Below are 27508 nucleotides of genomic sequence, written 5' to 3' on the forward strand. Positions count from 1 at the left end.
AGAAGAGAAGGAAGACTTAGAAATGATGAGTGAATTAGCATTAGAACGGAGTCCTAGACCAAATGGAGAGTCTTCTTCCGAAGCAGCAGAAAAACAGGGAACAGTCACAAGAATGAGATGGGGCATGTGATATAAGGAACAAGAGATGGGGTAGTACAGTTTGGAGAAGCGGGTGCCCATGGTAACAGACCCTGAAGGAATTAAGGACCATTTAGAGCATTTATTCCAAGTGCATCATACACCATATCATTTAATCCTTAGAACTCTGGGCAGTGAATAGGTGTGTGCCTTTGCTATTGTCACAGGGCTGCCTCCTTACATCCACCTCTGAGCTCTATGCAGTGCCTTTCAGTCTTGTTTTCCTTTCCGCCTTTGATTTGTGTCATACTTGCTCCACTGTCAGTGCTGGGTAAGGGACACACCTTGGATAGTGTCCTCCTGAAAGCCACATTCATCCATGAGTTTCTCTCAGAGACTCTGGCCGTTGTGGGAGGTGGACACGGGGGAACTACTGAGAATTAACTCGCTCAGTGACAGGTGACTGCGCACACATCTGTGTAAGTCTCATCTGTGTAAATCCTCTGCCTCCGACTGTCTCTTGGTAAGTCTCTCAGGAGCACTTCGGCAGTTTAGTTTAGGTGGAGGAGGTGGCGTGGGGTTACCTTTCTTATCGAATGTGAGTGCTCCTGCCTGAGGCGTTCTCAAAGCAGGGCAAGATGGACAAGAAGCTGACCCGACTTTTGATTCTCTGCTAGGGTAACAGAGAGCTGGCATATGTCTGCTGAGTTAATGTTCACAGCCAAATGACACTGTCAAAAAAAAAAAAAAAAAAGAGTCACGTCTTCTACTCTCACACCTTCATGGTAGGATGTTTCAAAACTGGCTCAAGGAGGAATTTGCATATGGTCAGCGAGGCTGACTTAGAATGTGTAAATTTTATCTAATACTTTGAGTCCATTTTCATGAAGAAACAAATAAAAACTGCCCTTTTATGAGCTTCAGTTATCCGGCATCTGTGAGATGAATTGTCAGATCGCTCTCTCACCCCTTTCTGGAATGAGAAAGAGCATGAGGCATCCCACAGGCATTGGAGGTTGAAGGTAGACAAGAGTGTGGCAATGTCCTATTGTCACAAGCCGTGATGCCGAAACCAGTTGGCTTCCGTGCGTTCTGGAAAGCTTGGAGCTGGACAATGTGATGCCATCACCAATAAGCTGATAGGTATTTATGAAATCATCATTGGGCAAACGTGAAGTAAGAAAACAAAAACATGACACTCAGACTTATGATCCAGGCTTATTTTACTAGCAATCGCTGATAATTTTATAGTTATGGAGACTACAGGACACTCACTTAGGTAGCATTCATTAATAAAAATCAACAGGTCAGGTGTTTACCATCAGACATCAGTGTTGAATTTAACATACGACTGCTATTATTACCAAACCGGTTTGCTCATTACAGGAAAACATTTCCATTGTTAAAATGGCACTGAGTGATGTGCGCATGTCTTTAAACTTGTTGTCTGTGGCCATCTTTAAGCCAGGTAACAGGGAAGGGACACATTTGTCTTCCTGGTGAAATTCCCCTGGCGTCTTAGAAAAGAGGTGCAGAAGGGTGAGTCAGAAGCCCATTCTGAGGAGCGTACAGGGTTCTCAAGCTTAATCTTCCCGGCTAAGTGCTGCTGTAATTCCTAGGCTTAAGTGCCTGTCAAGTCAGAGCACAAATTCTCCTGTTCTTCACTTTTCACCATGCACTCTAATCCTGATGACAACATAGAGAAAAACAATTGGTACCAGGATGTCCGAGACTCTCCTGTGGGAGCTGGTTCAGGAGGAAATCACAAGAAAACATGTTCCCATATGACAAAGTTCTTGGAGAAAATCAGTAGCCCACATTTAGCTCATGGCTGGGCCTCAGTTGATGTGTTTTCTGTAGTAACTTCGGCTTTGTTATTTCCCCTTCCCTCCTTCCTTCCCTTCCCTCATCCTTCCTTCCTTCCTTCCTTCCTTCCTTCCTTCCTTCCTTCCTTCCTTCCTTCCTTCTTTACTTCTCTCTTCCCTTCCTTCCTCCCTTCCTCCCTCCTTCCCTCCCTCCCTCCTTCCCTCACTCTCTCTCCCTCAGTCCTTCCTCCTCACCTTCTCTTCTTTCCTTTTCTCCCCAAATTATAGAACCTGTGTCACTGTCAAACAGTGTAATTTCTGAACCTTGAGACCCTCTAGGATGGAACTCCTGTTGAAACTGTATTTACCCGTCTGTCTGTCGGACTTTGATTTACACAATAGAATCTCCCTTGAGTCCACCTCTTATCAGGCCGGCCTCAGGCAGCTGTGAGTAACTTCAGCCTGTTGAGGCAGGGTGGTTGTGGGTCTGGGAGTTACCCCCAGGATAGGGACCTCCACCGGCTGTGGGCAGTGCACTGGGCGGGGCCACGGCCTGAGCTCTCCTGTGAGTCTTAGTATAGTCAGGGCTTCTGCTGGGCAGGGCCAGCTGCTAACCCTACCAGACGGTCACCGGGGCGGGGTGGGGGGGGCGGTGGTGACAAGGGACATATAGGTGGCGTCTGCTGGTGAGAAACACCTAGTACAGGTGAAAGGGTGGCGGTGAGAGGGAGTTCCAACCGGCTGAGTTCTTAAAGCCATGAAGACACAAGAAAAATAACAAGGAGTGGCCGACAGGAGTCTTTTGGATTTGCCTGGAGCTCCACCTTCGGCCAGAGGAAAAGCCCCTTGGGACCGAGGCGGGAGCATCAGACAAGCGCGAGAAAAGCGCCTGTGCGCGCTCCACCTCTACGCAGCGGGTGCGGGGCGGCGACCTGTCCTTTGGGCTGGCCATGGCGTCTGCAGGACCTGTGCGCTCCGGGAGCCCAGCCCTTGGCCTTCCGCACCTACTGACCCTAGCGGTGAGCTCCGGGGACCGTTCGGGGAGAGGGACATCGGGGCCAGGGCGGCTGGCGCAGATGGGGGTCACCGGGCCTGGCGACCTCTTAAACTGAAGTTGTTGGAGGTGAGGGAGGGCAGCAGGAAGCCGAGCGGCCGGCGCCAAGGTCCCGCAGGGGAGGGAGTGTGGCTCTGAGCTGTAATAGGCACGCGCGGTGGCTGGAGACGGGGGCGGGTTACGAACGCCCAGCCAAAACCCTGGCCCCGGGGTTCCCTAGGCAGAGCGGGGTGCGCCGAGGTTGTGTTGGAGCTGGAGTACGGTCCTGAAGCCCTGGGTGCCGGCCATCCTGACTAAGGGCAGCTGCCCAGGAGCCGACAACCGAAAGCCAGTGTGGTGTCCTTGGGTCAAAAAAAGAGGACTTGTTGCTCTTGAGGGCTCAGAGCTAAGTGGGAGGTGGAAGAATAGAAAGAGAGAGAGAGAGAGAGAGAGACAGAGAGAGACAGAGACAGAGAGAGACAGAGAGAGACAGAGTGAGACAGAGACAGAGAGACAGGCAGAGAGACAGAGGGACACACAGAGAGAGAGACAGAGAGAGACACAGAGAGAGAGACAGAGAGAGAGAGAGACAGACAGACAGAGAGAGAGAGACAGAGAGAGAGAGAGACAGAGAGGAACCAGAGATGACCACTGATCCCCTAAAATCCTGGGAAGAGACCTTTCTGACCCTGAGATCTTGTCCTGGGAGGGGTTTGGATTCCTTATCTCAACTCTGCTCGGATTCATTCTCCTTTAAGAAGTAAAACAGCCAGGACCTTGAACCCTATTGAGGAATCAAAAAATGGCTTTATTTGGTCAGGACTGGATCTCTCTAGGAGCCAGAAGATTCCAGAATTCACTCCAGGGTATAGGCCTTTGGGGAGTCTGGGGAGCCCCAGATTGTAGTTTTATATGGGTCCCTTGGACAAGGAAAAAGTTGATTGTGCTAGGTGAACAACTTGATCCTGTTCTTTTACCCGTGCAGTGGTAGGCTCAAGCTGTCCCTGAAGGAAGCCTGGCAGAACCCAAGAAACCAAGTGTGTGTGGGGGTTGGGGTGGGGGAAGACAGAAGGCGGGGGTTTCAAAAGGTTAGGACATCTTCCATTTCTCCTGGACTCTCTTTTCACAAGAGATTCCTGCGTTTTTAGTTATTGAAAATGTGGTTGGTTACTGGTTAAAATGTCAGTTCCAAGGAATGAATGGACTTTAAACTTTTGATCACAATTCCCAGGGACTAATCACAAGCACAGGTAGGGACAGGTACGCCGCACTCAAGGTTTTATAGTTGAAGAAACAGCCTAGGGCAAACAATGGTCACAAAATATGCTGCTGGTGACAAAGACTGAACTTTAGTTGGTATCTAGTGAGGAAAGTTGCCACTTCCTTTTATACTGCAGGACTTTATTCTTTGAAAGGAGAAGCATCCTTAGTCTTTGTGACATAGCAGTGCCCAGTGCAAAGCCACACACCTGGGTGCATATGCCTCAGATCCTTTTAAAAGCAGTGAATGCTGGGAGGAACGAGGGGAAGTAGAATCCTCACTCCTTGACCTCTCTGAACTTCAGAATCCAGGAATGGGTGCCCGGGTGGGCGTGGGGAGGTTCTCGTTACAAGCAATTTGCTTTTGGGCAGGAAAGTGTAGCAGGAGTCCCCTCAGGTTGTTCTAGTGTGGTGCGCGTGAACAGCCTTACGGGCCTCAGAAGGGCACGGGAAGGTGTGAGGTCTACTGAAGAGGGATCACTCTTGGGGGGAGGGGTGCGGCTCCTCTACATCCTCTACATCTCCTATTTCCCATACACTCAGATAATCCCTCAACATTCCACATGTCAGCTTCTCTCCCTTTCTTAGCACTGCCCCACCCCATAGTGTCTTAACCACTGAAGCTTTCTTCCTGAATGTACCAATGGTGCTTTGTTCTCTACAGCCGTCTAGGATCTCCTGTGACTAGTTCAAGTGACGTGTTCTACTCCTCACATAGTCCTACCCTGACTGGTTCCTAATTCTGGATGTTATCACCTTAGAAAAAAACTCTCTAACCCTCAGAATCTGACTTCTTACCCAGTGTCTCCATGCCCCCTCCCTCCCTTTTTCCGGTGTATGATTTCAAGACGTAAGCATGAGCTCTTCCCCTTTGACAGGGTTTTGAGTGCACAGGAACAGAAAATTAGCCACAAGCACAGTACTGTGCAGCACTCTCTGGACGTTTGTGTCTTCCGCGACAGGAACGGTGCGACAGGAACGGTGCGACAGGAACGGTGTAGCTGTTCAGCAGGGGACCCTCGTCTTTCTATGCCTCGTGCCCTGGCCACTGCCTTCTGTTCGTTACTTTTGTCTTTTTGGCCCCTGTTTTTCTCACTTGTAAACACTAATTGTCTGTGCGGCCTTGTTCTAAGTCCTGTTTCCTGGAGTGTGTGTGTGTGTGTGTGTGTGTTCTAGAGGTCATGCCATCTACTATATGCTTTAACACATCACATTATCCTAAATTAATACTGCTGTTTCAGACATCACCTCCAAACAAGCCTTCATATTTCGGCACGTATGCTCTGCTGCATACTGTTTATTATGTTCCCAAACAATGTTTTTCCTTTGGTGTCAGAGATTTCAATGTACAGATCTCCTGTGTGCTTTGCTCCTCGTGGAAAAGTCTAGACGCTTGTCTCCTCATTACTCCTCCTAATCCTCCATAATCACAATAAGTTCATCCTCAAAGATATTGCATGGGTCTATTTATTGGTATTACCTCTGTTGCTGGCTTTTGCTCTTGCTAATACTGTGCCAGTGGATACACCTGGATGTATTCCGGTCATATATGAGCAGGCATCCTTACGGGCGGGAGTAGCAGAATTGTAGAGGATGAATACAAAGCCAATGATGGTGATTTTGGAGATGTCCTCTCAGGATGGGTTGTATATGACTAGACAGAAAGCTATTTAATGGTTGATAGCGTGTTATATCAGTGGTTCTCAACCTCTGGGTCGTGACCCCTAAGCCAATTGGGAAATTTATATTTTGATTCACCAAATATTTACATTATGAGTCACCACAGTAGCAAAATTACAGATAAAAGTAGCAATGAAAGCAACTTTGTGGTTGGGGGGCGGTCACCACAACCTGAGAAGCTGTATTAAATGGTCACAGCATTCGGAAGGCTGAGAAGCACTGTCACATCTTTAAGGGTAGCATCAGTATAAGAATTATTGAGATTGACCTTGAGGGTACTGGAGATAGGATGAAGTTTTGCAAAAGGTAAAACTGAACTCACACTTTATGCAGATCACCCCAGGAAAGTCCAGTCGATGAACTATTGAAACATAGGGTGACACCATGTGCATTACAGGAAACACATGATGAATCCTACAAACTTTCAGTTAAGAAGCCTATGACCCAGATTTCACCTTTTTTCAAGTTGAAAAAAAGCAGTGGTATAAACACAAACAGAATTTCCATAGTAAAAACACAAAAATAAAACCAAGCAAAACCAAACAGAGATATTTTAAAATATTTTAAAGGCCAGTGTAATACATTAAAAAGTTCTTATAAGTTGTGAAGGAAAATTCTAGTATGAACAAGGAAAAGACAAATTCTAGAAATTAAGAAAAATCATTAAAACATGAAGTATAAAAATAAGGAAAAGTGAAATTCCATTTCACACCTAAAGGTGTTTGAGCACATGCTGTGTAGGTGAGACTGTGATGAATGGAAGACTCACACACTATTGATGACCAACGTTGTGTATGTCCTGTGTGGACCGTGAATAGAGCAGATGCAGGCAGGCTTGGTGTTTGTCCTTTGAAAACCATGTAACTAATACTTTTGTATCCACATACTGATAGATGGTCCTGTTTTATTTAGTAGGACTTTGTATGCTTTTAACATCTACATATCCCTTTGTTGTTCTTCTTTTTCATATTTTTTCTTTGACCTTTTGAATCAGATTGTTTAGATCCAGGAAATAGTGTTGAGATTTTATGGGGACCATAAAGTCATAATTTAATTTTGGACTAATGTATGTATGTTGCTGATTTTTCTTACTGCAGACTAGATCTATGTTTCTTTCTATGTAAATTGTTATGCATAAGTGTGTTTAGGTTTTTCTGAAATAGGCGAGTCTTTCATGGCTAAGTCATGGAAGGATGAGAAAAAGGCATTTGGCAGTCCCAATCAGGAAGCAGACCATGTGGTCTCGCCACTCAGCCTTGCAGGTGTCTTACTGAATTTACTCCCTGGCATTTCCACACATTTCACTCCCTTAAGAAACAACTTTTTTAAATATATCTACTATGTGACTGATTTCATTTATGGACAGGAAGAGCAGTGATAACCATATTTTAGTAGCTGTTTCTCATGGTAATTTGTTGATTGGTTTGCTTGAGTGTTGTAGGTAAAGTCAAAGCAAATGCAAATAGAGATATTTCCCCCTCTCTGCAAGCCCTAGCTCTTTTGTCTAAGATCTCTTCAGTGTGTCGTGAAGTGCATATGCTGACCTTAGAAAACCTATTATGTTTCTGAGTTTCATGATGGTGTCATCTACTTTTCTGGTGGCTGAGAACAAATACCTGACCAGAAGCAGTTGGAAAGGGAAGAGTTTATTTTGGCTCTAGTTTGAGGTCACAGTCTCCCTTGCTGGGAAAGCCTTTACTGAAGAGTGAGGCATCTGGTCCCAGGTAAGGGGCAGACAGGAAGTAGAGAGCATGGGTGTTGGCTCTCAGCTTGGTTCCTCCCTATTACTCAGTCCTGCACCCCTGCCCTTGGGAGGGTGTCACCACATTGGAAATGTCTTCATAGACACACTCAGAGCTGTGTTTGCACTAAGTCCACGGAGAAGAACCTTCACTGCTTCCAGAACTTTCTCTCTGGCCCTGTGCTCATAATATACAAGAGATTTTTTTATACAAGCCATGCATTTGAACATGGATCCCAAATCCATGCAAAGACTGGATTAACCGTGGCTCTGTCTCATACTGACGGTGTCATGGAGAGAAGCTCCCTGCATGTTATAGGTGTATCCTGCCTTTCATTTCCCTCCATTTCCATAGAGGCCAAAAAAGCAGAGCCAGTCTTGACAGGTCCGAAGTTATTTCTGGTTCTTCTTTCCTGCTGTCTGTGTTCCAGTTTTATGAACAAACTATGACCTTGGATTCTTTGCTACTTTTGTTAGTTCTCTGATGCTGTAGGATGTTTCAAAATGATGTTACTAGTTTTCTCATGACATTCTCCAAGTTTTCTTTCACGTCTTTATTTGAAATGTAAGTTCTCTGCCCTGATTTATTTCTCCACAATGTTCAGACTTACCATACTCCAGTAAAAAAGCTACTTAGACAATATATTTACTGGAGACAAATCTTTGCTTTTTATTGGTCAGTTTTTTTCAGTGCTCTGAGAAATACCAGAGAAAAAGATGTTAAAGGAGAGAAGAGGACTTAGAGTTTTGAAAGCTTTTGTCTGTGGTTAACTGATGCCTTTGCTTTCGGGCTCATGCAAGGCAGAAGCACCATGGATGAAAGTCATAGTGGAGGGAAGCTGTTCATCTCGTGGCAAACAGTAAGCCAAAGGGAAAGGAGGATGGAGGCAGGACAGGCTCCACCATTCACAGACTTCCCTCCTTACATGAATTAGGAGACAGCACAAACTTCCCACCACCTCCTAACAATGCCATCAAATGAAATATTCACTTATAGCCATTGATTAAGTCACAGTCACACTATCTAGTTGCCTCCCAGTGACTGGATGTAGCATCCAGAAAACAGGCCTTTGGGGTCCCAGCTTATTTTTAAAGCGTAGCAGCCCTTATAATGTGTAAAAGAAAGTTCACATGGCCTTCGACTTTATTCAGAAAGTGCTCCATACTTATTCTTCGGAGTCACTTGAATTGTTTTCTCCGTGTACTGTACACATCAGTTGCCAAAGCAGTGGCTCTCAACCTCCCCAGTGCTGTGACTGTCTAATACAATCCTTCATGTTGTGGTGACTCCAACTGTAAAATTATTTTCTCTGCTACTTCATAACTGCAATTTTGCTACTGTGATGAATCGCAATGTAAATACCTGTGTTTTCTTTTATATATGTATATTATATTTATATTTGTATATTATATATGTATAATAGATATGTAATTTATTTAACTTTATTTTTTGTGAATTGATTTGAAGATGTCAGTTCCTTAGAACTAGAGTTACAGACAGTTGTGAGCTGCCATGTGGGTGCTGGGAATTGAACTCATGTCCTCTGGAAGAGTAATCTATGCTCTTAACCACTGAGCTCTCCTTCTAGCCCCAATATCTGTGCTTTCTGATGGTCCTGGGTGACCACTGTGGATGGGTCTGAGAAGCACTTCGTGATGGATTTCTATCGCGGTTTCTGTCATCTGTCATTCTGAGCACTTACAGTTTCAACCTTGCCTTCTTCCATCATGACTGACTCATGGCCACTCCTCAGCTGACCTCATCTGGTTCCTAGGTGAGGCTGGCTTTCCCTGCTCTCCTCTACCAGCCCGTACTTTCCTGCCATGCCATTTCCATACCCTGTTGAGCTTACGAATATGTCTATCCTGCGGTTTTAATTTTCATTCATGCCATGTTTGCTACTAGGGGTCTACTATATAGTAGACATTCATTGAAATTTGTTGTATGAATGAGTGAATGTCAACAACATAGTTTCTAAAAGCCCTTGTCTTATTTGAGCCATTCAACACCTCTACCACTAAGACTTGAGTGCAAGTACCATGACTCTACCTGAGAATACTGCTACACCACTGCAGCCGCTGTCCTGGCTCCTGCTCCCATGTCTCTGCTGTCTTGTGCCATGTAACCAGTTGACTGACTGCCTGTGGACCCCAGATAAGGCCACTCTGCAGCTCCATGCATTGTTGCTTCCCTTAGCACTCTGAACGAAACCTGCATTTCTCATCATGACATTGTAGATCCTAAGCAGTATGTTCCAGACTGTTCTTTAAGTATGGCACTGGTCTTCCCCCACTTCTCTCCTCCAGCTTTCTCTGTCATCTTTCTCGGCTTTATTTCGCCCATAACTGTTATCTGTTTTGGTGGGATGTGACATTTGTGCACTTGTCTGTTTGCTTGTTGGCGCATTGGAACGTGGTCTGTTGAGGGCAAGGTCTTTGCTTTGCTCACTGTTGGAGCCCGTGACTCAGCTTGGCACCTTCTTACCCCGAGTGTTGGTTGAATGGATAAGTGTTGGCTAAGTGAATGAGATATTCTTTGTCAGTCTTGTTGAGCCACGGTACTTAAGACATCTGACTGTTCCACTGCTCCCTTGGCTATGTAGCCTATGAAAATTCCCTTCTTTTACTTTCAATTAAAAAGTCTTTTTTTGGGGGGGGATTTCAATTTTATAGTTAAAATATGATCTTTTCCTTATTAGATCTCTCCTATATGGTTTAAATTGCTTTAAGATAGATTGGAAATGAAAAATTTCAGCTGATCCAGCTGATTTTAGTTCATACTTAGTGGCACAGGTGCTGGTGGCACAGGTGCTGGTTGGGTTCCTTGCTTTTGGCCAGTCATTTGATGAACTGAGGAAATGGCACACACATCTATCAGAAGCATTCACAGAAAAAGTTTACAACAATGAGAAGCTGTGCCTTCCGAATAAGGTCCCATGCTTGCGTGAGCTGATACCTGGATAAAGCCCACCCCTCCCATGCAGTCACAGTGCCTTCCAGCAATGGTGTCCAGGTTTGGTTCAGCAGACTATGGCTTTGTCTCTGTAGTTCCTGGGATGCTGAACATTTATGGAAAGTGTGGTGGGATGGCGGTTTTCGTTTTTCTCTTTCCTGTGTGTGTTTGGTACAGTCTCACACATGTTGTGCTGGATCCTCACTCTGCTGTCCCAGGCAGTCAAGATGCTAGTAAATTCATTATACAAAACGAAATAAACACAGTCCTAAGAAAGAATGTAGTTCCCTGAGTGTAAAGTGCCTTGTAAAAGAAGGAAGCCATGCGGACCTGTTATTCTGTGGCCCATCTCCTTCTCATATTTCAGGTTTCTTACTCTGGTACATATTTCTTATTTTATTACTTTAAATCAAATGAATTTTGTGTAACTATACATATACTTAAGTATTTAATGTTTCTTTTATGTAATTAAGTGGATATTGCTATGTAGTTGAGACTTAGGTAAACTCCATATTCATTGGAAAGATCTTGTGAGTGTATGACACTCATTTGTTCATTCTAGATCCTTGCACTTGCCTGTGACGCGTGTAAAGAAGTGATCCTTCGGGTTCCCTCTCAACTACCTGCTGAGAAATTTGTTGGCCGAGGTAAAGAGCAGCTGCACTGTGTGATAATCCTTAGTGCGGTATGCTTTGTGAAAAGTTACTGTGACGGTTAGGACCACGAGGGATTCATTATCAGTAGTTAAAAACGAACAGTGCAGTCATTTTTAATACATATTATATCATATTTTTATTTAAGAATAGGATTGCCCAAAGAAGGTAAGAAGATTAATTCAAGTCATAACATATTTTTGATATTTATATTACATGGGGGATATTGTATATGCTAAATATGTTTCTAAGCACTTGAAGAACAATATTGAAGTTATTTCTTGAGTTTGAAAGTGTTGTTCTTGGATTTTCATCATTAAAAGTTTGACGTCTTACTTCATTTTGCTTCCACTTTTTTTTAGGTGTGCTGGCCCTCAAACCCAAGCCAACGCACATGCTGAGCAAACAGCTTACCCCGAGCTGCATCTCTAGCCCCATGCACTCCCTTACACCAATCAGTTCTTTACTCATGTAACTTATTAAATAAGTATGTATGTGCATGTGTGCGCATACACAAGAACTCACACAGAGGGCAAGAGATTTACCCCCTGATGTCTTAATGGCCTCTCAATTCTTTACAGGACTTAGGTATATAAGGAAAAAGAAATCAACCCAATGTGGCCCATAGTAGGTTAACCATTTTACATTTGGTGTAGACTTCAGTAGTATTCAGTTTAATAACTGCCGACTTTAATTCAGCTAGTATATAGTCTCTAACAGCTAATTTTAGTTAAGAAAGAAAACCTATTTTTAGTGTTGTCTCAAATGTTCAAATACTGGAGTCCACATGTCTCCGCTTCAGAAGAGCTATCTCTTCAAACAGGTGTAAAACAAGCATTAGAAGCAATATGGATGTTTAGGGAGGATCCTAACCATAGCATTTCATGTATCATTGTAAAAGTATTAAATATTCCGGGGTGAATGTGATTTTCATGCTTTCACCCCTTGCACTTGCATACTGTATATACTTTTGAACAATATGTTGCTCAGTTACCCCTGTGTATATTTCCTCAGTGAACCTGAAGGACTGCCTGAAATCGGCAAATCTAATTCATCTGAGTGATCCTGATTTTCAAGTCTTTGAAGACGGTTCTGTGTACACAACCAATTCTGTTGCTTTGTCCTCGGGCCAAAGAAGCTTTACTATATGGCTTTTCAACACGGACAGCCAAGAAGAAAGAGAGCTGTCTGTCCACTTAGAGGGCCCAGTAGAGGTAAATGAGGTGGCATGCGGGAGATGTAGTGGCGTGGGCTCTTTGGGCTTGACTGACGCCACCAAGGAAGATGTGGAACCAGAGAAGACTTGTGGTTTGGGTGGGGGGAGAACAAAAGCCGTGGCTCGACAGCGTTGAGTGAAGAGGGTTGGTTGCGCAACACAAGTCATTCCAAGTTGTCACTGCTTTCGTTTGCGATAGGCTACACGAAGAACTTGACATAGGACATGAATGACACTTCAGTGTTTGGAATGAATTCCCAAAAACAAGTTTAGAAACTACCACACCTTGATTAAATTCTTTTCCCTCGTGTATATTAGTGTGAAAATGTTCTCTTGTTCTTGTCTTCTTGAAGAAATCAATTCAGTCAAACGACAAAGAGAGTTTAAGCAATTGTTTATTTAGACAGCCCAAGGCAAGGAAACAAACACCACAAAGAGACAATGGATTGGGCTGCTCCGAGGCAGTCAGCAGCCCAGCGAATTCTGTGGTTTGGATCTTAAAGAAGATTTATGAATATTTGTGAGACGGGTGCCATACTCTGGGGGAAAGGTGGTCCATTTTTGGTCAAGTTATGATGGACCACATATATTTTTAAAAGTTTTCTTTCCATGATCCTCTAGGAAAGCCCACACAAAGAGTGTGTGGCAGGGATCGGGGAGGGTTAAGCTACAATCCAAGGGATAACATGATGCTGTCTGGGTATGGAGGATGCTAGGGACCTGCTTGACAGAATGGCTTGTGCCTTAGTTTTTAATATACCAAGAACAAAAATCAGGCTGTGGCTTAAGATGCTTAGTCTCAAAAGGGCTTCTGACTATCAGGAGGCTCAGCCTCGTGGACACAGCTACAGATTTCCTGCTCTGCCTCGCGGTTACTGTCCTGCTGCCCTGTATCATTAGCATGGCTGGAGTCTTAGAAGACTGAGAACAAGGGAGAAGGTTTGGACCACATTATGTGCCTATTGACTGTGACACCAAAGGTCAAGGCAACCTCTCCTCAGTCCCTGGTCATTATTCACTGAAACTATCTGAGCTCTGTCACCATATTTATTTCTTCGTTCTGACAGATGTCTGTTGGTCTCCTGGCTCTGGCTAGCTGCTGGTGAGTGGACTCTGCTTATGCTACATAGGGGAGTGAAGCCATCCATCCCTGCCATTCTCATTGCATCTCTTTCCTCTTGTGTTCTTGCATGGCAATGTGGCAGCAAGAATTTGCTTTCCAGTGTTGCATCTCTTCTTCTACCTCATCTCTCTGCTTTCCATATTTCCACCAAGGTATTTTTTTAGGAGGATGGCTTGCACAACAACAACAACAACCACAACAGCAACAACAACAGTCTTACTCTTTGCCATTATTGTTATTATTTATTGAATATTGAAGATTTGTTTGTTTTGAAGCACTACCATGAGTTTACAACTTTCTACCCAACCTTCATGAGAAGAGACAAGTATATCATGTCAGCTCTGTCTGTGGATGAAGTTGTCATGAATTTTAACAATTAAAGTTTATCTTTCTTGTTTTCTGAATCAAGGTACTAAATAAAAGACTGCATGCGGAGAAAGTTCTCAGTCGTTCCAAGAGAAGATGGGCTCCTATCCCCTGTTCCATGATGGAGAATTCCTTGGGTCCCTTCCCACTTTTTCTTCAACAGGTATGGTTCACTTTGGCTGCTAAGATTCATCATTTCCAATTAAAAAAAAATTAGTGGCTATTTAAAAGTAATTGTGTGAGGACTGGAAATGTACCCCAGAATGCTTGCCTGTCATGCTCAAGACCTTGATTGAATCCTTACTAATTAAAAAAATGTAAAATAGTTGCACGTGACTATCTGAATGGAAAGTTTAAGTATTATGTTTCAACATATATGTGTAAGCATTCCTTAACAGTCAGTCATGTACACAGTGTTCAGCTTTAGTCATGCAAAAGCAATCTATAACAACTGTAAAGCTCAACATCAAACACTCTAAAACATGTTTCTTTAATTTTTACCAGTCAACAGGATATCACAGAGGTGGGGCACAGTCTATAAAATCCAAAAATGTATGCCTCAATAAAAATTAAAATTGAGTTAGGATTAAGCGCGTGCACCCCCACACACACACATGCACACGCATACACGCTCTCACACACACACAGATACATATACATATATATACACACATATACATACGCACAAATATATACAGTGTAGATTTATAAACGAGGGAAAATGTGATGTTTGTCTTTGAGGTTTGTCTTATCCACTTAGATATTTCTTGTTCTGTAGCCTCGAGCTGGCCTTACCTCCAGTTCTCTCATCTCTACTCTCCCTGTGCTGGAATGACAGGCATAGGTCACCATACCTGGTGAAACCAGTTTTTAAAATGCTTTGCCAAATCCAGCTTAATCTCAGGACTTAACTAGAGTGGCCGCAGGTAATCGTTCACGCTCGTATTGCTGCATTTTCTAACGCAGAGAAATCTCAAGTGTTTGGTTCGTGTGTATAACATTCAGCTCTCACAATAGACCTTGACTCAGAAGATAAGATTCTTCTAGAGAATTTTGAAAGTGTCTTGCTTTTTGAAAATTTTCAGTCATAATTCCTCATTCTATTGCTGCATTTTTCTAATACTGAATAAGACAGGGGACTATTGTTATTCTAGTAACTGGCAGTGTGATAGCATAAAGTACCCGTGCAAATTCTGCTGAAATAAAGACATGTCTCATGATTGTAATTTCTACTCTCTAGATCCAATCTGATTCCGCTCAAAACTACACCATATACTATTCCATCAGAGGCCCAGGAGTTGATAGAGAACCTCTAAACTTATTTTATGTAGAAAGAGATACAGGAAACCTGTATTGCACTGGTCCCGTGGATCGTGAGCAGTATGAGTCCTTTGAGGTAAGGCCTAAAAATCAAGTGTTGGATTAGCAGTTGTTGTAGTTTGGGTTTCTACTGCTGTGATGAAACACTCTGGCCAAACAAGCTGGGGAGGGAAAGGGTTTATTTGGTTTCTGTTTCCACACGATAGTCGATCATGGAAGGAAATCAGGACAGGAACTCAAACAGGACAAGAACCTGGAGGCAGGAGATGATACAGAGGCCATGGAGGGGTGCTGCTTACTGGCTTGCTCATCTTGGCTTGCTCAGCTTGATTTCTTATAGAACCCAGGACACTATCCCGCCATGATTGCTCCACCTACAATGGGCTGGGTCCTCCGCCATCAATTGCTAGTTAAGAAATGCTCAAAGGCTTGCCCACAACCCAGTCTTATGGAGGCGCTTTCTTAAACAGGGTTTCCCTCCTTTCAGAGGATGCTAGCCTGTGTCACGTTGACATAAACTCAACCAGCATAACAGTTATTACCCTTGGCCATGGTGTCTTTCACTCTTAATTTATCTACTTTTCTTTATTCCCTGAGGTTTTCACTGGTGTTTTGGCTGCAGTTGATGACAGAATTGACTTGAAACAAACAAATTCAATGGAATAAATAAAATTCAGTTCTGTTAGTTTATTCCTGGTTTTAGGATTTTTTTTTCTGTTTTTCCTGTTTTCCAATGGAGCAAACTTTGTCGGCTCCTTTGTCTGTTAGAGAAGCTCTTTGTGGAGTGGGGATGATGCAGGAGCTGAGGAATCTCAGCAGCTGGCTTAACCTCAGCTCTTAGCAGTGGGAGAGGTGATTACAGGGAGACCAGCAGGGCTGAGCAGCCCCTAGTAAAGCTCAGTCACTCTTTCAAATGTTTCATGGATTTCTCCTGCGGGGTCCTCTTTCCCTCTGGGCTTGTTGGACACCAGGTCCAGAGGGAAAAGAGGCAGAAGGGACAACAAACCTTTGTATGTGGCCCATGAGCATGAAAGGAGATATCCCTCCGGAGACAGATTTTGGTGAATCAGCTCAACTTTGTTCTAGAGTATAAGGAATGTATAGGATTGGGGAACCTGGAGACAAGCCCTAATTTACATTAAGTGGCACGCTCCTGTCGTAAGGCTTAGCATGTTGCAGTAGAGTCCTATAGCAGAGCTCCTTAGCAGAAGCCTTGGGCAGGGATCTGTGCCAAGGGTCAGAATAAAGATGAGCCACCATCTAGGTTAGAGATAAGCAGCTGCTTTTAGAAAAAGTCAGTCCTCCGGGCCCAGGAACATTCCAGATAAGGGCAGGTAGAGAGCAGGAAATCTTTCTGTGGAGGGAGGGAGTTTCCATATTGCTGAGCTTAGAGAAAGCAGCCAGGCTATGGCAGACTGCGACCTCTAACCAGCCAGCAATGTAATCCAACAGGAATATGTGTTTTCCTGGAAAAACCTGACCTCATGCTGGCTTGATTTCCAGGCAGGACCTGCTCATCTTATCTTATTCATTATTTTATACAACTTTGGATGAGTCATTCTTTATTCACGAGGAAAGCAAGCTAACTGTAACAAACTATGAGTTTTGAGTTTAAGTTGGGGATTGCTACAGTGTGGCTTTGTAAGTACACATAATGTTCTGCTGTGTCTACGATAGTTGTTATATAATGGTTAGATTTGGAATATGCATTATAAAATTATAAGGAATAGATTGCATGGGAGGGTGGTGCCCCCAAGTCCATCCAGGACATACCCAGACCCCATGTTCTCAGCACAAAAGAGATTTATTGCTCCCGAGGGCCAAGCATGGGAGGCGGTCGGTGATGGACTCTGGATTGGGCAGAGGCAGATAGCCAAGCAGCAGCAGCAAACAGCAAGCAGGTGGGTTTTGCAAGAGTGGGTGTTTAAGAAGAAGGGGGAGTCTGTGCTAGGGTGAGTTGGTAAATCCTGATTGAACATATTAGCCAGATAATAAATTTTGATTGTTGGACCCTAGTGTTCTGTCTCAGGAATGAGTCAGTGATCAAATAAGGGAATGGACTTTGACGGCTAGCTTTAAGAATGGAGCCTAATAGTTTTTAGCAAAGAGGAGAGAAAGTAGGAAAAAAGCAAGACCTGTTGGCACTATGTTTGCCATGTTTGGACCTGTGTTTGCCATGCTCAGCCCTGCTAGTACCCTTCATACAGAGTCTGTAACCACACATTTGTCCTCTTTCTAATTCCTGCTTTTCAAATAAAAACATTTGTAGAAAATGTTATTTGTACATATAACCATGGTGGTACCTAAGATATTAACAGAAATTAAAATAATATCTCAGTTAATTTTGCCCAAAATTTGCAGCGTAAATTAAGAAATATCTAAAAGTTGTACTTAAAGTCTGTGTCTAAAATTGTCAGAAAAATAAATCAATATTTTTAATAAAAATAACAAATATTATACTTATGGATGACATACAGCAGTGGTGAGGAATGGAATCTAAGCACATTAGTATAGCAGGTCAATATAAGCACGTTCTACTAAAGCAGGAAATCTGGGTCTCTTTCATCTCACCATCATGGCTGCGTCCTGAAGTAATAACAGTGGAAGGCAAGTGCTCCAAGCCTCAGTAGTCACCAGATGAAAGCGTCATTTCAGGGGTTGTTGAAGGTGTAGCTCACTGGGGAAAGCATGCTTGACCTGTGTGAGACCCTGAAATCCATCCCCAGCTCCACACAAAACAAATCATGGTTATTTTCTGTAGATGATTCACAGATGATTTTCTTTGGGTTACAGCTCACAAAAAAATGACATGGAGACTTATTATTATTAATTATGAAATCCTGGTCTTAGTTTAAGCTTGTTTCTAACTAATATAACAATCCATTTCTATCAATCTACATGCTGCCATGTGACTCATGGCATTTACCTCTCCTCCTGCATGTCCTGCTTCCTTTCTGTCAGGTTGGCGACTCCCCCGAAGCCCTACATAACCTCTCTCTGTCTTGCTATTGACTATTTCACTCTTTATTAAACCAATCAGAAGACACCTTAGCAAAGACACATCTTCATAGTGAACCGAAAGATTATTTCACTTTTTCCTGATTTTACTCTCTTCACAGCTGACGGCGTTTGCAACAACTCCAGATGGGTATACGCCTGAGTACCCGCTGACCCTCATCATTAAGGTAGAGGATGAGAATGACAACCACCCGATTTTTACAAAGACAACATACAGTTTCACAGTTTTGGAAAGCAGTGCAGTTGGTGAGTTGCTACACCAAGGATCCAGGGTGGCTTGGATGCACTTTGGTTTATAAACTGAGAGTCTCTGTGGCCACAGGAAAGCCCTCCACACTGGTGGCAAGAACACAGGTTCTTGGAGAAGGTTTCTTCTCCTTCACTAATTTCCTCAATTTGGAAAGCTTCAATTTCTTAGTTTCTTATCCATGGGTTGTTTGTAGACTAGATTATCAAACCGACTACATGTATCCCGTTGCTTCAAGAAATAAATGACTTTTCATTTCTATGAGAGGGCAATGAAATGTTTCTAAGAGGAGTTTCTAAGGAGTCTGCAGATGACATCATTCAGCACCTGGACACCTGTCTACTGAACTCCTAATGACCAAATAGGATTCTGGGCATGATCAAGAGCCACTGAAAACAACACACAGAATTTTCCACTCTTGTTATCCTCAGGCCTGCATTGGTGGGATGTCAGGCTGACGTTTTGGGGACTTACCCTAGAAAGACTTGACTGAACTGATTTTTAGAGAGGACTTCCTAATTCAAGCGCAGGCCTGCAAATGGAAAAAGAGATTAAGAATAATTAGAAAACCTCAGTAGGAATTCAGAATTCACAGAGGGACAGTGTAGTCATTTATAGGAGCCCACCCCAAAATACAGTGAAAAGCAGTGCTGGGATCGTCATTTCCAAAAACAGAACGTGAACGTATTTACAAGGAAGTGTTATTGTGTGTAGATAGCAATTAACTTCTGAAAGCGGTGATCCTGGTCTGTAATAAGGTGCTTCAGAAGGGTTCTGAGCTAGGCAGAAGAGAGCGAAATACGAGACATAGCGCACTTAAGGATTTGAAAAGTCAAGGGCCGCTTTTCCTCCGCAGGCTCCGTCGTCGGGGAGGTCTGTGCGACTGACAGGGACGAGCCTGATACCATGCACACGAGGCTGCGGTACTCCATCCTGGAGCAGTCGCCTTCGCCGCCCACTTTGTTTACCATGCATCCCACTACGGGTGTGATCACGACCACATCGTCTCAGCTGGACAGAGAGGTAACAAGTGCCAGTCAGAACGGCTGGATTAGAACAGCTGTAACAGGGTGTGGCTCTTCCGGGTGCACTGTGTCAGCTGGGCAGGGTGGTGACAAGTGTTAGTGGGTAAATCTGGTGATTTAAGAGCACACATATGTTACCTCTAGTCAGAAATATCTCAAGGCGGAAATACTTCAAAATATGAACTTTTTTGAGCAATGATTTGATGTCACAGATAGACAATTCAACAACCAACCTCTCATGGACAGATTGCAGCCAAAACACAGCCATGCTAAAAGTATGGCATAAAATTCCCTTTGAGTTTTGCAGGTCAGGCATGATTAGAAAATACAACAATTTCATGTCTATTTGTGGGTCTGACACCAAGATATCCTATGATGTGGATTCAAGTATTCTAAAATCTATAAACATCCGAAATACTTCTGGTCCCCAGACCCTTTAGATGAGGGATGCTTATGCCTGTCTGTCTCAGAGCATTACCTGTCTGGGTGCTTCTGGAAAGTATGATCAGTTCCCAACTTTAGGAAATTTATTGTTTTTATTATGCAGAAGAAGGTCATTAAGTGGTTACTTAATGATGTGCTAATTTAGAACAGTGAGCTTATTCTCCCCTGACCTTTATCTTTTATGAAATCAAATTTTTTTATAATAGTATATTTGTAGTATTAAACGGGGAAGTTTCAAAAAAAAAAAGAGCAGACCTTCTCAAGATGGGCAGAAATGTGTTACCTGCTAAGAAAGAATTATTTTAATGTGGGTCCCTTCAGCTCTCTTGTTTATGTCCTTGCCCCTTGCATAGGTAAAAATATCTCCACACATGTAGCCTCTGGCTCCCATCTCAACTAACTGCTCAGATTCTTACCTGTCTGGACATCTGAAATCCATCTTAGATGCAGTGTATATAAGACTTGACTTGGCAGCAAACTCTCTTTCCCATATTTTCTTGGCCAAATAGCTTTAGTAAGTTCCCCTATTGATGATTTTTTTTCTAGTATCAGCATGGATGGAGTCATGCTCTCAGACTGTGTTAGATGTCTTCCCTACGTTCTAGTTTAAACTGTCCTCAGCATGTGAACATTCCCTATGAGAATATTTTGCATGTATGCTCTGTATTTGTGACTACCCTACTAGCCAATTACTTAGTTCCTATACAACGACTGCATCCCCCAGCAAGTACTAGTCACCTGGATCCTTCCAGCATTTTAGTCCGCTTATTTATCATCTATGACCTTTAATCTTGTAGAAGTACATGACTATTGGGTGTTAACTTTGAATCTCAAAATTTCCAGCAGAGACTGGAGAGCTGGCTCATCAGTTAGATCTTTCTGCACTTTTAGGGGACCTGGGTTCAATTCCCAGCACCACACTGGGTAGCTCACAATTGCTTGTAACTTTAGTTCCAGGGCATCTGACCTTCTTCTGACTGCATGACCTCTGTGACATGTGCTGTACATGCATGCACTCAGGCACACATGCATTAAAGTAAAATAAATAAAATGAAAATCTTAAAAAAATAACCCTTTCTATTAAGATACATATTTTCTAACTTAGTACAAATTTCCAGATCTTGAAAAATGATTAAACCATATCAAGCTATCATGTGTTCACTTCCCTTTATACCTTAATGGTTGAAGCAATTTGTCCTAAGTTATCATTGGCAACAAATGATTGTTTTTATTGAAGTGATTTAACAAAATGTTTTCTAAATGTTCTCTGGATAGCTGCAGGTTCCTTTCGTGTGTAAATACTGCCCTTTGCAATAGAAACAGCAAGAAACCAAACAGCAATAAAAAAAATCAAAATGGCTTGTTAAACTTCCCAACCAAACCTTTAAATAAACACTTACAAGGTTGGGGAGAAGGCTGGGCAGGTAAGAGTACATTCTCGTGTGTGTCGTGCCGGGAATCTTAGCCCATATCACTGTACCACCAGCCCCAAGGGACTCTCTGATAACCCCCCAACATACACACACACACATGGTGACATATAATGAAAACAAATTTCAGAAAGTAAATGAATGTTGATGGCAGAAACAGTTATAAACATTGAACATACGAAGGAGTTTACTGGATAGTACTTGTCTGTAATTTTTTGATTTCGGTTTTCTAGTTTTCACTTGTTGTTCAGCCTTCTTAAATGTTGCAGTTTCTCTTTCAACTGCAGATAACACCAATCAGCCTTGTAGGATAGTAAAAGCCTATTTATTTATTTTTTTTTTTTTTTTGCTTTCCCATCAACTGACTGCTTCTGATAAATGTCAATGCACCTTGATGCAAAGGAAAATGCTCGCCTCCTGACAGACAGCAGCATTAGGTTTGTAAGGACAGTCAGGGGAAGTGAGACATAAGAAGCTGCAGACATAAGAAGAGGCTGTACTGGAGAGGGGCACTGAGGAGGTGCATGCGAGTAGCATAGCTAATGGGTGAAGACAGGGAAGATCAGCAGGAACTGAAGCCATGGCATGAAGGTGGCTGGAGAGGAGAGGAGCACTCACTTTAGCTATTCTTCCTTTGAATGTAAAAATGTGCTCTGGAGGGTCATAGAACATTTTCTGCCTTGCAATGGAATATTGAATGCACTCGTGACACTTATTTCCCTCTTGAAAGTTGGTAAAGCTAACTAATTATAGGTTCCTTGAATTGACAGCACTTTGCATTTGAGAACTGACTAGTTTTCATATATTTATTGCACAATACTAGAGCAAGGCTCTTTCTCTAGCATGTAACAGCTGTTAAACATCGCAATATTCCCCTAAAGAAGAGTGGTAGAGTCATGGTTCTACTTATAAAGAGGCTGTGTTTTGTCCCGCGCTACCGTCTCGCCAGCAAGAATGACGCGGGGCACTTAGGATCCTTCTACAGTAAAGCTTTAATGCCCCTTGGGAGAGCGAACATCAGCCAACATGGCGGAGACCCAGAATGAGGGGAACCCAACCCTTATAAAGGAAACAGTCCTCGCTTCTGACATGTCACTCTTGGATTGGTCCGCTGCCCATTATCCCAGATGATGCCTCGGGAGTAGGCAGGGACGCAGCGGTAGAGAGTTAACAAGCACATGCGCTGGGATTAAAGGCGTGTGCTACATCACCTTGAACTCACAGAGATCTGCCTGTCTCTGCTTCCCAGGCATTGGGACCAAAGGCGCATACTACCACGCCTTGAGGTCACAGAGGCCAATCAGCCTCTGTCTCCCAGGCATTGGGACTAAAGGCGTGTACCGCCACACCTTGGGGTCACAGAGGTCAATCTCTACCTTTGTTCCTTGAAGCAATGGAGAATGTGGTTGCGGCCCTCCACAGTGTTTGTCTAACAGTTACGCTTTCTTTGTTTTCAGTTAATTGACAAATACCAGTTGAAAATAAAGGTACAGGACATGGATGGTCAGTATTTTGGTTTGCAGGCAACAGCAACCTGCATCATTACTGTTGGAGATGTGAATGACAACCCGCCAACCTTCACTCGCGCTGTGGTGAGTGTGCGCTGTTTATTAGAGAGAAATGCATGACTGTCAGCTTTAAAGTGTGCACGTCTCTTTGTGTCCCATTGTTTGGCGTGAAGTGCTCACAATGAAGTGAAAGTAGCTTGGGGTTAGTTTTAAACATGAGAACATGGTGCTTTGGGATTTGTAAGCATGAGCTTACAAAACAAGCATGATCTTGTTTTGTGATGATTATTAATGAAGCTTTTCTCTTTTCTTTTCTTTTAGTATGAGACATCAGTGGAAGAAAATGCAGTTGATGTGGAAATCTTACGACTTACTGTCCAGGATAAAGATTTAGTTAACTCTCCTAACTGGAGAGCTAATTACAGCATCTTAAAGGGCAACGAAAACGGAAACTTCCAAATTGTAACAGATCCCAAAACCAATGAAGGCATTCTGCGTGTGGTTAAGGTAAGGATTAATTAGTAAATTAGATGTTTGTGATTTATAATATAGAATCGCAGGCAAAGATTTAATGGGCAGAAAGATATTCTGGTTAATGGAGACATGAAATACATAATATAGCTAGTTATACTATTTTATCCATATGTATTAAATGGAGTGAGCATGTTCACTGTGAGTAGCTGTTAGTTCGCTTTTTATAGCTGTGATAAACATCAGGAGCAAAAGTCAGCCAGGAGGGAAGTTGCTGTTTCTCCATGCCTGCACTTCCGTGTCTTTCATAGCCTATCACCAAAGGAAGTCAGGGCAGGAACTCAAAGTAGGCAGGACCCTGGAGGCAGGAGCTGGAGCAGAGACCATGGAGGGACGCTGCTTATTGATTTTTGCCTAGTTTTGGGTGGCACCACCCACAGTGCGCTGGGCCCTCCCACATCAATCATTAATCAAGAAAATGCCCCATTGGCTTTCCTACAGGCCAGGCTCATGGAAGCATTTTCTCAGTTGAGGTTCTTTCTCTTCCCAGATAACTCTAGCTTGTAGGAAGTTGGAGAAACTAACCAACATAGCCTTGACAAAGACATAATTCTAAAATGTGTTTATTTGTGTTTTATTCGTGCGGCATAGTATGCATTTTCTAACATATATTTTAACACTTTAAAACTTAGCATAGCGTTCACAGCAATGGACAGAGCCAATCTAAACAGAGAGAATAGTTCACAGACTATTCTTTCTGTTTCCAGGGCAAGGAGTAAGTACTTAATGGGTTTCTTAAATGAGTCATAGCTGGTCAGACCCAAAGGGAGACTATCACTGGGTCTATTGTTCTGTGTCTTGTATATAGTACAGTCTCATCATCTAGGGTCATAGCATGCGACTCAAGTGGTCTGTGATGTCCCCATTTCCAAAACACCTTTCTGATATTATTTTGTACATAAGAGCCAGACCTGGTACATGAAGCAACCCGGATGTTTCGACCTTAGATGCTTAGATGGCAGCATTAAGTAGAACATAATTCCATCCTGGTCTAGAGCAGTGTTCTCGACTTGTGGGTCATAACCCCTTTGGGAATCAAACAACCCTTCCACAGAGGTCGCATATCAGATATCCTGCATGTCAGGTGTTTATATTACAATTCATAACAGTAGCAAAACTACAGTTATGAAGTAGCGATGAAATGATTTTATGATTGGGGTCACCGCGACATGAGGAACTGTATTCAAGGGTTATAGTGTTGGGAGGGTTGAGAACCACTTGTCTAGAGTGTTTTCCTTTTGTACACATTCTCAAGGACTGTGGATCAAAGATGATAAATCCAGTTTCCTCCCAATGACACAAATTAGCTTCAGTTTCTGGATTAGTTTCTGTTTCAAAACAACAAAGAAAAGCCCTTTAAATCCCATGTCTTCCTTGACCCCACTGTTACCACAGTCCTAGCACCAGACTTTATCTCTGGGTCATTTCTGTCAACTGCTCCTGTTCCCTCAGCAACCAGGCAGATTAAAGGATACTTGCTCTTGACTTTGGAGGAAAAGATTTCAAAAAGGAACAAATAATGTCTCTAAGCTTTCTGTATTCTTGTTTCTCCACTGTTGTAGTGTTCAACTCCATTAGAAAGGGCCAAAGACTTAGACTCAACTTAGATTTAGGTTAAATGAATTTATTCTTACTGCTAGCAGGACAGCAACCTTGGAGTCAAACAGCATGCCGTGCTGAAGGCCCAAAGGGAGGGTTTATAGGTGGCTATTAAGGGTTACATTATAATTATCTATGGAATCAACCGCTGCCCTCAGTTGTTTCTCTTTCCACCGTATAGTAATGAAAGGACCACTTCATCCCAGTCCTGCAGTGCTAAGCAGGTTTACAGAAGCCAACGGAAAGCAGTTCATATCTCACAGCGGGAGCACCATGATCTTATTCTCATCCCACCTTAATATGGCACCATATCAATTTTCTTTAGCCCTCATAGGGGAGTTATGTGCAAATTATTACACAGGCCTGAGCATTCTGGGGCAAGTGTCACTAAGGGCTGGGATGGAGCAGTTTATTTCTGTGTAGGTGATAACACAGTACCACCATATTAGGGCTGGCTGGCACATCCCCACGCACTCATAAACATTTTATAGGGCTGGGACTGTAGTAGTGTGATGGTCTAACATACACAAGGTCTGGATTCACATCCTAGACCAACATAAAGTGGGCATGGTGCCACATACCTATAAATCCAGCATTTGGGAGGTGGAGGCAGGAGGATGAGAAGTTATTGTAATTCTTGGCCCCACAAGTGATTTCAAGGCCAATCTTGGATACAGGAGACAAAACAAAATGAAACCAAAATGTAAAAACTTCTTTAACGTTTGACCCAGTTTTTCACTTCCAAACCTAGTGTAAATAACTGTCCTTCTGAAGACTCTGAGACAAGCTTTTCTAAAGTAACCAGTGTAAAATAACTTACAATCCATACCCGAAATCGGAACTTAGTTAACCTTCGTATCCCGATCTCTGATACCTTGCACTTTAAATTTTTAATTTTCAACTTTTTCAAGTTTCAAGGGAAAGTTCAACAATTTTTGTTTGTTGCCAGTCTCATCCAAATTCTCACTTGTTTGAAAGACCCCGCCCCCACGCGCATGATTCAAACCTGTGTTTAATATTCTCACAATTGTTCCAGCCTGGAACTTACCTATTTCCAACTCAGCAACTCCTGCGCGTAAGGAACTTCACCAGCTCTTTGAGGGTTTAATCTGATTTTCAATACATTTCCTACAGCCTCTGAACTATGAAGAACGAGAACGGGTGAGCCTCCAAATTGGGGTAGTTAATGAAGCCCCATACACTAGAGAGGCTAGTGCAAGGTCACCCATGAGCACAGCTACAGTGACTGTCACCGTGAAAAATCTGGATGAGGGCCCTGAGTGTATCCCTCCAGTGCAAACTGTGCGGATTCGAGAAAATGTGCCAGTTGGGACCAGAAACAATGGGTATACAGCGTACGACCCTGAGACCAGAAGCAGCAGTGGCATCAGGTACCGTTATACTCTTGTTCCTTTCACACTTTCAATACTAGAAAAGTCCATAACTTCTTTTGCTATTGGCATTATGATTTGACTTATGATACTTCTTGCTGTGTTACTTCACCATGATGAATAGGTACAGGAAGTTAAGTGACCCAAGAGGGTGGGTCATGGTTAATGAAGACTCAGGATCAATCTCCATTTCCCGAACCTTGGATAGAGAGGCTGAAACCATCCGAAATGGCATCTATAATATTACTGTCCTTGCATTAGATGCAGGTAAGAAATTTGTTTTTAAGTCAGCTGATGCTTCTTTGATTGTATACTTCCTCCATATTTTATGTTTTAATCTCGTGGTGCACAGAATCAAACCTGAGTCTTCCAGTTGCTAGGCAAAACACTTGGCTACCTCAACCCAAGAGCATACCTCATCTTTTGAGATAGGGTCTTACTGTGTAGCCTTGACAAGCCTGGACCTCTCTATGGAGACTATATTGGCTTTGAACTCACAGTGATGCATCTGCAACTACTTCCAAGAGCTGCGATTGAAGCTGTTTGTCCTGTCCTGCCTACCAAACATAGATTTTTAAAACTGACTCCATATATATTCTCAGTTTATTTTTCCCCAGTATAACATAGAGAGCAGTTAATAAATTAAGTTTTCTGTCATTTATTAACTCTTGTCAACTAATGGTATCTTTAGTATTAGATACAGTTGTAAGATAATGTGGTCTAGGATGAGGCCAGGGTGATGGCTCTGCTGGTTAAGGTCCTTGCTACCAAGCCTAATGACCTCAGTTTGATCTTCAGGTGAAAGGAAATAATGGACTTCTAAACGTTGTCTTTTTGACCTCCACTGTCATTCATACTAATTAAGCAAATGCAATAAAGATGAAAAGAAAAGTTAATTTTTCTAAGAAACAAAGTTATAATATATTAATTAAAGTTATAATATATATAATAAACCTGGAAAAACTACTGTAGAAAATGTATTTATTTATCTTGCAGCATTCAGGAGAGTCATAAGAGAAAGAAGGTATTTAGTCTCTTAGTACATTTCTAGAAAACAGAACATTTTACAGGAAGCTAATAGCAAACT

The 27508-nt window shown here is 42.8% G+C and overlaps 1 protein-coding gene across 3 annotated transcripts in view; it reads left to right on the forward strand.

Moving 5' to 3' along the window:
- Positions 1-2562: 2562 nt before the first annotated feature.
- Positions 2563-27508, forward strand: part of Dsc2 (desmocollin 2) — a 34607-nt gene continuing 9661 nt past the window's right edge. For 2 of the 3 annotated variants that reach the window (XM_048442677.3, XM_048442678.3), the window contains exons 1-11: positions 2564-2902; positions 11113-11197; positions 12218-12417; positions 13952-14071; positions 15149-15304; positions 18348-18492; positions 19350-19516; positions 22850-22984; positions 23222-23407; positions 26165-26421; positions 26546-26688. In XM_048442677.3, coding sequence (XP_048298634.2) covers positions 2834-2902; positions 11113-11197; positions 12218-12417; positions 13952-14071; positions 15149-15304; positions 18348-18492; positions 19350-19516; positions 22850-22984; positions 23222-23407; positions 26165-26421; positions 26546-26688 — 1663 coding nt within the window. In that variant the 5' untranslated portion in view covers positions 2564-2833. Of the gene's footprint in view, positions 2903-11112; positions 11198-12217; positions 12418-13951; positions 14072-15148; positions 15305-18347; positions 18493-19349; positions 19517-22849; positions 22985-23221; positions 23408-26164; positions 26422-26545; positions 26689-27508 lie in introns of all 3 variants that reach the window. The other variant, XM_085700090.2, reaches the window with a different exon arrangement.

This window comes from Myodes glareolus, chromosome 13, assembly GCF_982192425.1.
Source record: "Myodes glareolus chromosome 13, mMyoGla1.1, whole genome shotgun sequence".
In the NCBI taxonomy this organism is placed as follows: Eukaryota; Metazoa; Chordata; class Mammalia; order Rodentia; family Cricetidae; genus Myodes; species Myodes glareolus.